Source organism: Xyrauchen texanus, chromosome 50 (assembly GCF_025860055.1).
Source record: "Xyrauchen texanus isolate HMW12.3.18 chromosome 50, RBS_HiC_50CHRs, whole genome shotgun sequence".
Lineage (NCBI taxonomy): Eukaryota > Metazoa > Chordata > Actinopteri > Cypriniformes > Catostomidae > Xyrauchen > Xyrauchen texanus.
Window position 1 is genome coordinate 14,434,633 of NC_068325.1, and position 14,785 is coordinate 14,449,417.

General features: G+C 38.5%; 1 protein-coding gene across 5 annotated transcripts in view; it reads left to right on the forward strand.

Moving 5' to 3' along the window:
* Positions 1 to 14,305, forward strand: part of tjp3 (tight junction protein 3) — a 35,647-nt gene extending 21,342 nt beyond the window's left edge. For all 5 annotated transcript variants that reach the window (XM_052124078.1, XM_052124073.1, XM_052124075.1 and 2 more), the window contains exons 16-31: positions 1,638 to 1,725; positions 1,849 to 1,928; positions 5,459 to 5,531; positions 5,771 to 5,835; positions 5,935 to 5,998; positions 8,310 to 8,466; positions 8,559 to 8,667; positions 8,999 to 9,218; positions 9,476 to 9,675; positions 10,603 to 10,698; positions 10,804 to 10,880; positions 10,974 to 11,184; positions 11,287 to 11,387; positions 11,764 to 12,291; positions 13,341 to 13,387; positions 13,814 to 14,305. In XM_052124078.1, the coding sequence (XP_051980038.1) occupies positions 1,638 to 1,725; positions 1,849 to 1,928; positions 5,459 to 5,531; positions 5,771 to 5,835; positions 5,935 to 5,998; positions 8,310 to 8,466; positions 8,559 to 8,667; positions 8,999 to 9,218; positions 9,476 to 9,675; positions 10,603 to 10,698; positions 10,804 to 10,880; positions 10,974 to 11,184; positions 11,287 to 11,387; positions 11,764 to 12,291; positions 13,341 to 13,387; positions 13,814 to 13,964 (2,267 nt within the window). In that variant the 3' untranslated portion in view covers positions 13,965 to 14,305. The remainder of the gene's footprint in view (positions 1 to 1,637; positions 1,726 to 1,848; positions 1,929 to 5,458; positions 5,532 to 5,770; positions 5,836 to 5,934; positions 5,999 to 8,309; positions 8,467 to 8,558; positions 8,668 to 8,998; positions 9,219 to 9,475; positions 9,676 to 10,602; positions 10,699 to 10,803; positions 10,881 to 10,973; positions 11,185 to 11,286; positions 11,388 to 11,763; positions 12,292 to 13,340; positions 13,388 to 13,813) is intronic.
* Positions 14,306 to 14,785: the final 480 nt, after the last annotated feature.

Genomic DNA, 14,785 nt, shown 5'->3' on the forward strand with positions numbered 1-14,785 from the left:
CCCCATGGAATTATTCAGAAATAATATTGCATGTGTTTATAATTTTATGATAAACGATGCTTTAAAAAAAAAATTAAAAAAATAATGTTTTCTTGTTGTCCTAACAATTTTGAAACGGTGTTTATGGAATGGCCCAATTCACTTACATTTTAAGTGCCGTACTGTAACCATGATTATATATATATATATATACACTCACCTAAAGGATTATTAGGAACACCTGTTCAATTTCTCATTAATGCAATTATCTAATCAACCAATCACATGGCAGTTGCTCCAATGCATTTAGGGGTGTGGTCCTGGTCAAGACAATCTCCTGAACTCCAAACTGAATGTCAGAATGGGAAAGAAAGGTGATTTAAGCAATTTTGAGCGTGGCATGGTTGTTGGTGCCAGGCGGGCGGTCTGAGTATTTCACAATCTGCTCAGTTACTGGGATTTTCACGCACAACCATTTCTAGGGTTTACAAAGAATGGTGTGAAAAGGAAAAACATCCAGTATGCGGCAGTCCTGTGGGCGAAAATGCCTTGTTGATGCTAGAGGTCAGAGGAGAATGGGCCGACTGATTCAAGCTGATAGAAGAGCAACTTTGCCTGAAATAACCACTCGTTACAACCGAGGTATGCAGCAAAGCATTTGTGAAGCCACAACACGCACAACCTTGAGGCGGATGGGCTACAACAGCAGAAGACCCCACCGGGTACCACTCATCTCCACTACAAACAGGAAAAAGAGGCTACAATTTGCAAGAGTTCACCAAAATTGGACCGTTGAAGACTGGAAAAATGTTGCCTGGTCTGATGTGTCTCGATTTCTGTTGAGACATTCAGATGGTAGAGTCAGAATTTGGCGTAAACAGAATGAGAACATGGATCCATCGTGCCTTGTTACCACTGTGCAGGCTGGTGGTGGTGGTGTAATGGTGTGGGGGATGTTTTCTTGGCACACTTTAGGCCCCTTAGTGCCAATTGGGCATCGTTTAAATGCCACGGCCTACCTGAGATGTCCATCCCTTTATGGCCACCATGTACCCATCCTCTGATGGCTACTTCCAGCAGGATAATGCACCATGTCACAAAGCTTGAATCATTTCAAATTGGTTTCTTGAACATGACAATGAGTTCACTGTACTAAAATGGCCCCCACAGTCACCAGATCTCAACCCAATAGAGCATCTTTGGGATGTGGTGGAACGGGAACTTCGTGCCCTGGATGTGCATCCCACAAATCTCCATCAACTGCAAGATGCTATCCTATCAATATGGGCCAAAATTTCTAAAGAATGCATTCAGCACCTTGTTGAATCAATGCCACGTAGAATTAAGGCAGTTCTGAAGGCGAAAGGGGGTCAAACACAGTATTAGTATGGTGTTCCTAATAATCCTTTAGGTGAGTGTGTATATATATATATATCATATAAATGAGGGATGACTTATTATTTTAGTTACTTTATTAATATTTAAATATTATTGTGCCATAAATTATTTTGATTAAGCTTAATTTGTATTGAACCCGAAACATTCCTTTCAAATATTGTATCATGGTGCAATGATGTTAACAGATATAGATATTACTTTTATTAAATATATTAACAGATATTAAGATGGTACTTTTAATGCATGGTGTGTTTAATAAGCTCCCTCAGAGTCTGAATCAGAAGCTAGTTACAGCTCTCCTCCACCACCGCTGTCTACAGCCAGTACAAACTCTAGAGCCATACAGGGGTAAGAGATACTAATGCTGCTGTACGATTTTTAGATCATATCTAAAGTGCATTCTATTGGACATAACATGTTGCTGAACATATTATTCTAATATTGCTTTGCTACCGTTATGGTTTATTTCAGAGTAGAAATTAAAGCGCCAATCATCAACAGCAGACAAGAGCCTCCACTCAGAGCAGCACCGGCCAGACCTCCACCTGAAGGTCAGTTACAGCAAATTCATGGACAGTGAATTCATATTATTCTAGTTTTTCTTTGCTCTAGCACAAGGGTTCCCAATCTTTTTTGTCGGCCGAACCCCTTTGAAGTTCCCCCTGATATTTAAAGTAATGTAAACCTTTGAAATATAATACATTTGACATATTTTTACTTATTTTTTCTTATTATTGGTACATTTTAATAAACTTTTATTAAATATATTCTTCCTATAAAATGTATATATTTTATTTTATTCATTTTTGTCACAAAAATTGATTGCACTTCAATCACAGTAGTAAAAAAATATATATATATACGTATATATATACACTCACCTAAAGGATTATTAGGAACACCATACTAATACTGTGTTTGACCCCCTTTCGCCTTCAGAACTGCCTTAATTCTACGTGGCATTGATTCAAGAAGGTGCTGAAAGCATTCTTTAGAAATGTTGGCCCATATTGATAGGATAGCATCTTGCAGTTGATGGAGATTTGTGGGATGCACATCCAGGGCACGAAGCTCCCGTTCCACCACATCCCAAAGATGCTCTATTGGGTTGAGATCTGGTGACTGTGGGGGTGTAGCCCATCCGCCTCAAGGTTGTGCGTGTTGTGGCTTCACAAATGCTTTGCTGCATACCTCGGTTGTAACGAGTGGTTATTTCAGGCAAAGTTGCTCTTCTATCAGCTTGAATCAGTCGGCCCATTCTCCTCTGACCTCTAGCATCAATAAGGCATTTTCGCCCACAGAACTGCCGCATACTGGATGTTTTTCCCTTTTCACAGCATTCTTTGTAAACCCTAGAAATGGTTGTGCATGAAAATCCCAGTAACTGAGCAGATTGTGAAATACTCAGACCGGCCCGTCTGGCACCAACAACCATGCCACGCTCAAAATTGCTTAAATCACCTTTCTTTCCCATTCTGACATTCAGTTTGGAGTTCAGGAGATTGTCTTGACCAGGACCACACCCCTAAATGCATTGAAGCAACTGCCATGTGATTGGTTGATTAGATAATTGCATTAATGAGAAATTGAACAGGTGTTCCTAATAATCCTTTAGGTGAGTGTATATATATATATATATATATATATATATATATATATTATCATTGAAAGTACAAAGCTAGGGCTGGGGTGGAGGGACATATTCTAGAAATATTTATATGAAATGAAAAGGAATTTACATATAAGCCTATATCTTAAGTTTTGGCAGCTGTGACATAAAATATTGGTGGGTGCCTAAATGACAGCTTTAAGACCCAACAGAAGCCTATGTCAACTAGTCCGTTCTGCAGTAAACCTAACCAGCGCATAAGCGGTAAAGGCCCAGATATGCTTCATAAAAAATAGATGTCATTTAGAACAGTATATGGCAAAAAAGGTGTTTTTGTGTTCGTTTCGGTGGTTTGGAACAGCTCGCCTGGGCAAACTTAAAAAAAAAAACTCCTAACCTCCTGCTAAACATCTTCTTGCTGCCATTGGTCCACATCATCAGTAGGTGTGACCTGAAGCTCCACCTACTACTTTGTTTACGTTTTTCAGTCAGTATTCAACTTGAACACACCAAGTGTGCAAGACCATATCATGTGATTTTGTTTGTTTAATTAGACTACAAATGGTATGAAATCTACTCAGATACCCTCAAGTGCCCATTCACTCATGTGCCATCTGCAGTGAAAGCCATTTACACATCTGCCCAACAGAAGATATGCCTCTCTTATCACCATTCTTTTGTCTGTATTATGAATATTTTATAAACCTATCTTTGCAGTAGTATCAGTGTCATCATAATGAAAAAACATTGTGCAAGTGGCTCATATTATGGCCGTGTATAGCGTGTAAGCACATTGGCGCCATTAATTCAGAATCTAAACCAGACAAATGTAAAAATGTCCACTGCATATGTATTACTTTAAATCATCATTGAGTGGCTAAAACAGCTTCTTTTACTGACCTCATGTGAATTCTACTCCTAGAATGAGGCATAAAGTCATTGATAACACATTTAAATGTCACATTAGTTAAGGTATTATTGAGCATCCTCATATTTAAATGTACTTCTAAACGCCTCCCACAGCGGTGTGGCGGGTGTCTGAATGTTTGGGAATAGTATACCATATACCGTTTATTATTTGTCAAATGATGGACAACATTTGGAATTTTCATTTTTATTCATTTTACATTTTTAAATATAAATTATGCATCCTCGCATTCATGCAAGAACCCCCTGGAATTCCCTTGAACCCCCAATTGGGAAACCCTGCTTTAGAATATTTCATGAGCTAGATATTGCTTGTGTAGAGTACAACATGCTTGCAAGCCATAATGATGTCTGATTTGTCATAGAATCAGAAAAGAGTTATTTTCAATTCACAAATGATTCACAAATCGATCTAAATTATTTAAATGATTCTGCAGATCAGTTTGAATCAAAATGACATATATTAAAGATTGTCAATATCATTTCAATTTATATTAAATATAACTAATACAACAAGAAAACACCCGATTTTTATATAATTAGGTGAAATATAGCAATTAACTAAATTGCTAGCTTCTAAAATAAGTTTCTGGCAAAGTTCCTTCAAGGTTACGCAGTGATCAAGTGAATTTGTAAATCATTTATGTGCAACAGTTCATTTAAACTAATCTCCACATTAACTGTAGTTCCCAACGTTACATATAAATGAATTGTGAGTGTGTTTTGATTACTCCCTCATTGCTGCGTTCACAGTAGACCTTATTCACAACAGCACATCTTTGATTTTGACGGTAATGACAACGAAGCTGTGAGGGATAGACGTACAGTCTCTTTAATGGATTATACAGTTATTTAAATATTTTTGGATCTTTCCGCTGACGAAACATTGAAAATATATTTTCCCAAGAAATTTCAGTTAACAAAAAAACTCCAGTCAACAGGAAAATTAGATCTGATATTGAAGCGCTTTGATAGATGTATACAGTGCATGTCATTTAAAGGCTGTAAATCTATCCCTCACTTCTCATTTTCATTCCTGTCAAAATCAAAGATGCTGCTACGATGATTAAGTTCTATTCAATATACAAGTTTTTGCTTTTTGTGATGCTACACTACGGCTCGTCACTGGAAAAGCTACACTATTGTGAAAATAGCTGAGCTACTTTAGCGATACTGAAAAATGGAGTGGTGGTGGCGTAGTGGTCTAAAGCACATAACTGGTAAGCAGAAGGTTGCCGGTTCAATCCCCAAAGCCACCACCATTGTGTCCTTGAGCAAGGCACTTAACTCCAGGTTGCTCCAGGGGGGATTGTCCCTGTAATAAGGGCTCTGTAAGCCGCTTTGGCGTGTCTGCCAAATGCATAAAATGTAAATGAAAAATGTAGTTCATTTTGTTGCATTGTTACTTTTAGTTAGTTACTCTCTAACAGCTTATTTGAGGCACCTTTCTCTAATGTTTGAATCTAGCTAAATATCTCAACATCTAGATCTAGAATTAATCTTTTTTCACCTTTTGTAATATTATTGCTTTGATTCATTTGCCAGATTCCTCTGAATCAGAAAGAGCTCCATCACCTCCCAGGAGATCAGACAGTCCAGGCCGCAACAGCGATAACAGGTACAGAACACCCGATTTAACATCTATGTACACAATAACCGCAGGTAACTCCAATTCAAAAACACCCATTGATTAATCATACTTTCCTAGAGCCGGTTTAAATATGACATGATCTGTTGTATTAACAAATAAGCAAAAACCTGATTCAAAACTAGAACTATTAGCATTACTAGATCATAGGAGCTTATATGATGGATTGTAATTTGGTCTAACAGAAATCCGTTGGCTCTTTCTTTCAGTTTTCCACGTGCTAACGGCACTCTTCGTTCTAACGTCTCCATTCCCAACCACACCAAACTCAACTGTATGTATCAGCAGCAACCCATAGTACTCATATAATAGGGAAATACTTTGGGGGACATATGAATAGGCATTTGAATTAATTGTAACTGTTTTATTTCAGCTAAACCTATAGAGGAGCCTTTGTATTCCCTCCCACCAGACGCAGTCCCTACACCAAACCTGGGGTGAGAAACATGATGATTCTTGATATGCATATTGAAAATGTCACATCGAATGCTTGTAAAATCAGCAAAAAAGAAACGTCCTCTCACTTTCAACTGCTTTTATTTTCAGCAAACTTAACATGTGTAAATATTTGTATGAACATAAAAATATTCAACAACTAAGACATAAACTGACCAAGTTTCACAGACATGTGACTAACAGAAATTGAATAATGTGTCCCTGAACAAAGGGGGCGTAAAAAATCAGAAGTAACAGTCAGTATCTGGTGTGGCCATCAGCTGCATTAAGTACTGCAGTGCATCTCTTCCTCATGGACTGCACCAGATTTGCCAGTTCTTGCTGTGAGATGTTACCGCACCCTTCCACCAAGGCATTTGCCAAGTTCCCGGACATTTATGGGGGGAAGGGCCCTAGCCCTCACCGTCCGATCCAACAGGTCCCAGACATGCTCAATGGGATTGAGATCTGGGCTCTTTGCTGACCATGGGTCTTGCAGGGAATCATGCACAGAATGAGCAGTATGGCTGGTGGCATTGTCATGCTGGAGGGTCATGTCAGGATGAGCCTGCAGGAAGGGTACCACATGAGGGAGGAGGATGTCTTCCCTGTAACGTACAGCATTGAGATTGCCTGCAATGACAACAAGCTCAGTCCGATGATGCTGTGACACCCCAGACCATGACAGACCCTCCACCTCCAAATCGATCCTGCTCCAGAGTACAGGCCTCGGTGTAATGCTTATTCCTTCGATGATTAACGTGAGTCTGACCATCACCCCTGGTGAGACAAAACCGGGACTCGTCAGTGAAGAGCACTTTTTGCCAATCCTGTCTGTTCCAGCGAAGGTGGGTTTGTGCCCATAGGCGATGTAGTTGCCGGTGATGTCTGGTAAGGGCCTGCCTTAAAACAGGCTTACAAGCCCTCAGTCCAGCCTCTCTCAGCCTATTGCAGACAGTCTGAGCACTGATTGAGGGATTGTGCGTTCCTGGTGTAACTCGGGCAGTTGTTGTTGCCGCCATCCTGTACCTGTCCAGCAGGTGTGATATTCAGATGGTACCGATCCTGTGCAGGTGTTGTTACACGTGATCTGTCGCTGCGAAGACGATCAGCTGTCCTTCCTGTCTCCCTGTAGTGCTGTCTTGGGTGTCTCACAGTACGGACATTGCAATTTGTTGCCCTTGCTACATCTGCAGTCCTCATGCCTCCATGCAGCATGCTTAATTCACGTTCACGCAGATGAGCAGGGACCCTGGGCATGTTACTATTGGTGTTTTTCAGAGTCAGTAGAAAGGTTTCTTTAGTGTCCTAAATTTTATAACTGACCTTAATTGCCTACCGTCTGTAAGCTGTTAGTGTATTCATGACCGTTCCACAGGTGCATGTTCATTAATTGTTTATGGTTCATTGAACAAGCATGGAAAACCTTGTTTAAACCCTTTACAATAAAGATCTGTAAAGTTATTTGTATTTTTACAAAATTATCTTTAAAATACTGTGTCCTGAAAAGGGACATTTCTTTTTTTGCTGAGTTTATATAACCAAACGCAGGTGTCTCGTGATGCACTTTTTAAAAGTATCCTTTCTTTTTAACATGACATGGCATCTAAAAATGTGGCATTCGAGCGTGAGACACTGAAAAAACAGCGAGACATAGCACAACTGTCAAAGACCTCCGTCTAGTGTATGTTTACATGGAAAAACAATTAAAAAACAGTGCAAATGGATGCAAAAATGCATTCAGTGTGAATGGCCCCTATTCTAAAATAGATATGTGTTCCCTCGCAATAAGTTTTGTGTTACCTTGCAATACATTTTTATTGTTTTACTAAAAATACCATAGTTGAACTATGGTATTTGTTGTAGAAACAATAGTAACCACAAAATGTACCATGATTTTACTACAATAACCATTTGTTAACCATTATATTCATAGTAAAACCATAGTAATGATACAGAAAAACAAAGAATATGGTAATAAAATCCATAATTTTGAGGTACTATGGCTTTACTACAAGTACCATAGTATAACTGTAGTAAAAGCATGGTTAATTGTATTTAAATCATTGTTTCTGCCAACCATAAAAAATGGTTACTACAATATCGCTATAGTAAAACCATGGTTAATTTATTGTCAGGGAACACAAAACTTATTTCGAGGGCATGCAAAACTATTTGAGAAAAATTCCCCTTCCTTTCCTCTAAAAGGCTTTGTAATTATGTGACTAATCATCCCCCCAAAAAAATTGATTCACTTGTGTGATCTACTTTATAGTAGAGTTGCTCCAATGTCTTGTGTTTCTCCATTTTTAGGTACAGCTCGGATCAGAACCATGTGAGGTTTGTGAAAGAGGGTAATGTTGGGTTGAGATTGGTGGGAGGAAATGACGTCGGCATCTTTGTTGGTGGCGTCCAACCCAACAGTCCAGCCCAGAAGGAAGGCATGAAAGAGGGTGATCAGATACTGGAGGTTAGACCAAAGAATTTGGTACATTTCATAGATGATAAAACCCTCAACTTCAAGGCTGTTCTACAAGGTTCTGTTGTGCTATTTTTTGGTAGGTAAATGGTGTTGATTTTAACCACTTCACCAGAGAGGAAGCAGCTATGTATCTTATGAACATCCGTGCTGGGGACCATATCAATATCCGGACTCAGAATAAAATGGACAGTGAGTGGCTTCTTGTCCTGATATTTGGATGTCCCTTTAAAGACAACATGAAATCAAAACTAATCCTAATTACTTTCTTAACACACTTAGTTTGTATGATTTAAATGTTTGTCTTTCTCGTTTAATCTCCTGTTTAGCTCTGAAATAAATCACATTACAAAAGTACAATGGGTTGTGAATGCTGTTTCACGTTGACTAAGTCTTTTTTTATTATTAAAAGATGTGGCAGTCCACGAAGGGAAGTTTTAAAAAAACTTTTTAGTAGTTCAAGGGAAACTTAACTTTTACAAATTTTGGACATTACTGATTCCAAATATTTTTTTTATCTCAGTCTACAAGAAGATCTTGAAGTCTAGCCTGGGTGACTCCTTCTACATCCGTACACATTTTGATCATGTGGCGGAGAATAGCGTTGACCTGAGTTTCACCAGAGGCGAGGTGTTCAGAGTGGTGGACACCATGCACCGTGGGAAGCTAGGAACTTGGCTAGCTGTGCGCATGGGCAATGACTTGCATGAGTTGGACAAAGGCACTATTCCTAACCAGACCAGGTGTGTTCAAGTAGCTAGTCAGATTTTCGATATAGTTGTCCTTTTATTGTTGTAGTTAGCTTGTATGCTTATTGACCTTCTCGTACCAACAGGGAGGTGTATCCATTTGCGTTTACCTTTAAATAAAATATTCCTTTAATTCCCTCACTGATTTTTACCTGTAATCCACCATCTAAGTGAAACTAATCCATCCTCTAAGTACACGATAGTTCTTACCTTTATCTTGGTGTTTTATTGTTGCCTTTCCTGGATCTCAGGGCTGAAACTTTGGCAAGTGTGGAGCAGGCACAGAGAATTAGTGCGGCCGAACGCCAGGGATCCGGCCCCAGAGCAGAATTCTGGAAGCTACGGGGTCTCAGAGGGGCTAAGAAGAACACCAGAAGAACTCGTGATGACCTGCTACAGTTGACAATTCAGGGCAAATTTCCAGCTTATGAGAAGGTCCTTCTGAGAGAGGGTTAGTGGAATTTTAAGGATAACTCTGGTAGCTTTTATGTTATGGTCGATAACCGATATAGTAACTGATATAATGGCCGATAATGTAATTCTGTAATCTTTGGTCATTTTTTAGTTTTTTTTAGTTTTTTGCTTTGCGTTAATCGGAAAAATAAGCCCTGATATTATCAACTTACAAAATTTGCCTAATAAGGCTGAGACCGAAAAAACAACAACAGCCTAACATTGTTCAATACTGATATAGTGACCGATATATTGTGAATCCCTAGTTTTGAATATTGTTTGTAAGAGCCTTTGGTTTTAATACTTCACTATGTCTAGTATGTTCTCTGACTGATTACCAACCATTTTTATATTATGGCCAAAAACCGATATATTAACCGATATAATGGCCGATATTGTAATTCTGTAGTCTTTGGTCTTTGTTTTGTTTTTTGTTTAGACATGAAAACAAAAATTTTAATTTGGAAAAATAAGCCCTGATGTATTCAACTTACAACATTTGCCAATTTAGGCTGACAGAAAATAAAAAAACAGCCTAATATTGTCCAATACTGTTATAGTGACCGATATATTGTGAATCCCTATTCCTTTAGTATTGTTTGGAAGAGCTTTTGTTTTAACAGTTCTCTATGACTGATAACCAATTATTTTTATGTTATGCTAGAAAACTGGTATAATGGCCGATATTGTAATTCTATAGTCTTTGGTCTGTTTTTTTGTTTTTGTGTTTTGTTTTGCGTTTTGTGAATTGGAAAAATAAGGCCTGATAGATTCCAACCTTTGCCAAATTAGGCTGATGCCTATAGTACAAAAAAACCCTAACATTTTCCAATATTGATATGGTCACCGATATATTGTGCATCCCTATTCTTTGAATACTGTATATTTTGAATACAGTTTTTCCACATGTTTTATTTCTATTTAGCCAATTTCAAGCGGCCTATCGTCATTTTGGGCCCTCTGAATGACATTGCCAATGAGAAGCTGGCCAGAGAAATACCTGATGATTTTGAAGTTGCAGGTATGAAAAATTATTGTATGTTTTAAATTCAGAATTTCAAGTATGCAGGTTTCCTTAGCACTCCTTCACTGTCACATTTTTTTATATTTCCATTTATATTTGTAGAAATGGTACCCAGGGGTGGAAATGAGAGTTCATCCAGTGTCATCAAACTGGACACAGTGAGGCAGATAGCAGAGCAGGTGAACATCTTTATGACTTTGATTTGTCAGCATGTAAACTGACCTATCCCAAACTGTTTTGCCAAACCAACAAAAATGTGTTGTCTCTTTTAGGAAAAGCACCCCCTGCTGGACATCACTCCAACTGCAGTGGAGAGGTTGAATTATATTCAATACCATCCCATGGTGCTGTTTTTGGATCCTCGCAGTCGGAAAGATGTGAAGGCCATGAGGCACAAATACATGCCGGACTCCAACAAGAGCTCTCGACGCCTCTATGCTCAGGCCTTAAAGCTCAGGAAACACTACAGCCATCTATTTTCTGGTAAACTTTCAAAGTCTGTCTTCAAATTCTTTGTTGAAAATACTTTCAGAAGGCCTTTATTGCTCTGAAAGCCAATCTCTTGTTCTTTGGTTTCCTTTACAGCACGCATTGATCTACAGCCTAGTTCTAACATGTGGTATGACGTTCTGAAAGACAAGATTCGGGTGCAGCAGGCTAAACCAGTCTGGGTTTCAGAAGTCACGGTAAGAACTTGTGTTAAATGGAGCTTTCATTCCATGTTGAAATTACTGTAATTTTGAGTTTCCAATTGTTAATAACGTTCATGTCTTTGTTAAACTTGTAATTAATAGTGGGAAACTCAAAATGTTATTAAAGCTCAGACTTCTCCCACTTGACCGTTGAGATGACGTGCACAGATACAAACCGTCCTACTGTCTAGAAAAACTTGTTTGCATACTCTTTGTTCTGATGATGAAAATTTGCATTTGCACTGTAAGATGGAATGCATGCAGAAAATGGAAATATACATTTGTCTTAAATTTAATCTCAGAGTAAATGCACCATTAGAATCAGCATGTTATATTTGAGTTAGTTAACAAGAACTTGTTGTGTGTCCAGTTGGAAGGAGGCGGTGACGAAGAGCTTGACGCACTGAGCCGCTCACACAACTCTGACTACCTCAGCGGTGCCAGCGACTACGAGGACACCGACGGCGAGCCCTTCACTGACGGCGAAGCCTACACAGACAACGAAGAGCTGGAAGAGCCCACCGAAGGCATCAGCAGACACCGCAGTGCTTTGGCCCGTTCCTCGGAGCCCGCTACTGGGCAGAACCACAGCCCTAAGCCTCACTATGACCCAGAGCCATACCTGGAGGAAGAACCAGAGTACACCCTGCCTCCTGAAGTACCTCCTATCCTTCATGTTCCTGAGCCCCGGTCTTTACGCCTTGCCTCCAATAGCCCACAACAACAGGACGACATACCCTCCCAGCACAGTTTCACCGATTCAGACTTCAGTACCACTGAGCTGGCCGCGCCACCAGCACCCTCCGACATACCACCCAATTTCAGGGCACCAGACCCCACAGAACTCACTGCAGATACCCCTCCACCACTGTCAGCCATAGAGGAGAAACTACAACAGGTACCCTATATACCTGTTTTGCATTTACATTGTGCAATTCACTAAATTATAATCATATGCAGGGTCCAAAATGAACAGTCACCAAAGCACCAAATGCAAGTAAAAATAGGTCTGGTACAGTTTGAAGCATATTCTATCCAAGAACCACCCACTTATACAGGTCTGTCTGACCAACATGAAAAGCAACTAAGCATAGTTTGTCATGTTTTTACGTTAAATATTTAAGTTCAAGTTCATTGAAGTTGTTCAGTTTATGGAATAGGTCACCCAAAATGTTTTATTCTTCCTCATTTACTCACCCTCATGCCATCCCAGATCTTCTGCAGAACAAAAATGAAGATTTTTAGAAGAGTTTCTCTCACAATGAAAGTTATGGTGGCCTGAACTTTGAATGTACAAATAGCACAAGATAGCAGCATAAAGTAGTCCATAAAACTCCAGTGGTTTAATCCATGTCTTCAGAAGTGATATGATAGGTGTGGATGAGAAACCGATAAATATAAATATCCTTTTTTTATACTGTAAATCCACTTTTACTTTCACTTTCACATTCTACTTTTGTTTTTGCAAGTCTCATTCTTCGTGCCTATCACCACCTACTGTCATAAGGAGGATTATTTATAGTGAAAAAGGACTTAAATATTGATCTGTTTCTCACCCACACCTTTCATATCGCTTCTGAAGACATGGATTAAACCACTGGAGTCTTATGGATTACTTTTATACTGCCTATATATGCTTTTTGGACCTTCAAAGTTCTGGCCACCATTCACTTGCATTGTATGGACCTACAGAGCTGAAATATTCTTTTTAAAATGTTTGTTTGTGTTCTGCAGAAGAAAGAAAGTCATGGTATGATCATTGAATTTTCATTTATGGACATTTTTTGTTAGTTTAACCTGCCAGTGGAAGGTGTGGCAAAATGTGCATTTTGTACCCTGGAGATATGTTTTCCATATGTATGTGATGTGTATTTTTGTGCGTTTAAAGTTAGATGTTATAAAATGCTCTGGTGAAGCTGTTGGTCATAAGTTATGTTATTGTTTCAGGCCCGTATGGCAGAACCTGAACGGAAGCCTTCTCCTGCATTCATAGTGTGAGTATTACTACATTATCTCTCAACTTGATGCTGATGTGTGTAATTACTGGGCCACTACCCCATTTAGAAAATAAATAATGTGCAAAGATAATGACAAACTAAAACTCGAAGACTCCCGAACACTCCTCCATCTTTCATTAAATTTTTTTTTATTCAAACAGGTAGTCCCGTTCCAAACTCACGACATTGGTTGAGCCAATATTACTATGATTGGCCAGATTTTTTAGAAGTTCCACAAAGACAGTGTTTACATTCTTTGGGAAAAACCAACCTTTGAATAGCGTACTTATAGTTGTATCTGCTATTAAGCTGGGATAAGAGTAAATATTTGAACAGCAAAGAAAATGTACACATCAGCTTTAAGCTTCAGGATGTTAAAGCTCTATTGGTCAATGCATTAATAGGTCAATTTTCTTTTTTTAGATTGGCCCATCATGAAGCCATGCAAATGCGGAGGACGCAGATCAGAGGAAGTGACAGTGACAGTGACAATAATGATCCCGAAAGAGATGATGATGATTATGATGATGATGAAGCTGATGATATTGAATGGGGACCAGCTACGGAGCTCTAATACATGACCTCTCAAGTCTCTTTTTGGGGCTGTACATTTACACAACCTTAATGAAAGAACTATAAAAAGGTTTTTTGAATGTTTCAGTGTTTTTTATTAAGTAACCTCGTGGACTTTTTGTAGATGAAGGTAATCCTGAATTGATTTTGAAGATTTGCGAACTCTGCCATTGTGTCCTTTTGCAGGTTTTGTTGCTGTAATTGATGTGCAGATATCTTCCTCAGGATTGTTTTAAAAAAAATATTACCAGTTGTAATAAAGACAATTTGGGTATGTTTTACCCAAGTCATTAGATATTGTTTTATGTTTTTCTATTTTTAAATAAATTGAACACAACTTTTAACCTCTTTAATGATGATTAATGTTGGAGATTTGTCATGAATGGCTTAGGCAGGCAGTGTTTTTTAAATGTTTTATTTATAAGCTTTTTGCTGTTTATATCATAGGGGAGTAGAGATAGAAAATCAATAGTTCAATAGTTTAGTGATAAAAAATTACTAAATATTTGATTTAATAATAAATTAAAATGAGAGGAAAAAAGAAATACATTCTTTAAAAGATTTTGAAAGAAATATAGGGTACAACGGGGCTAAAGGCCCCCTGGAATAAAAGGCAATTTTGTGTCTATTTTCTCCCAAAACACTAACCAGCAACAAAAACTACCACAGTACTTTTCTTAAAGGGATAGTTCACCCAAAAATGTAAATTCTCTTATTTATTCACCATCATGCCATCCCAGATGTGTATGACTTTCTTTCTTCTGCTGATCTCAAACAAAGATTTTAGAAGAATATTTCAGCTCTGTAGGTAAAATTTTTACT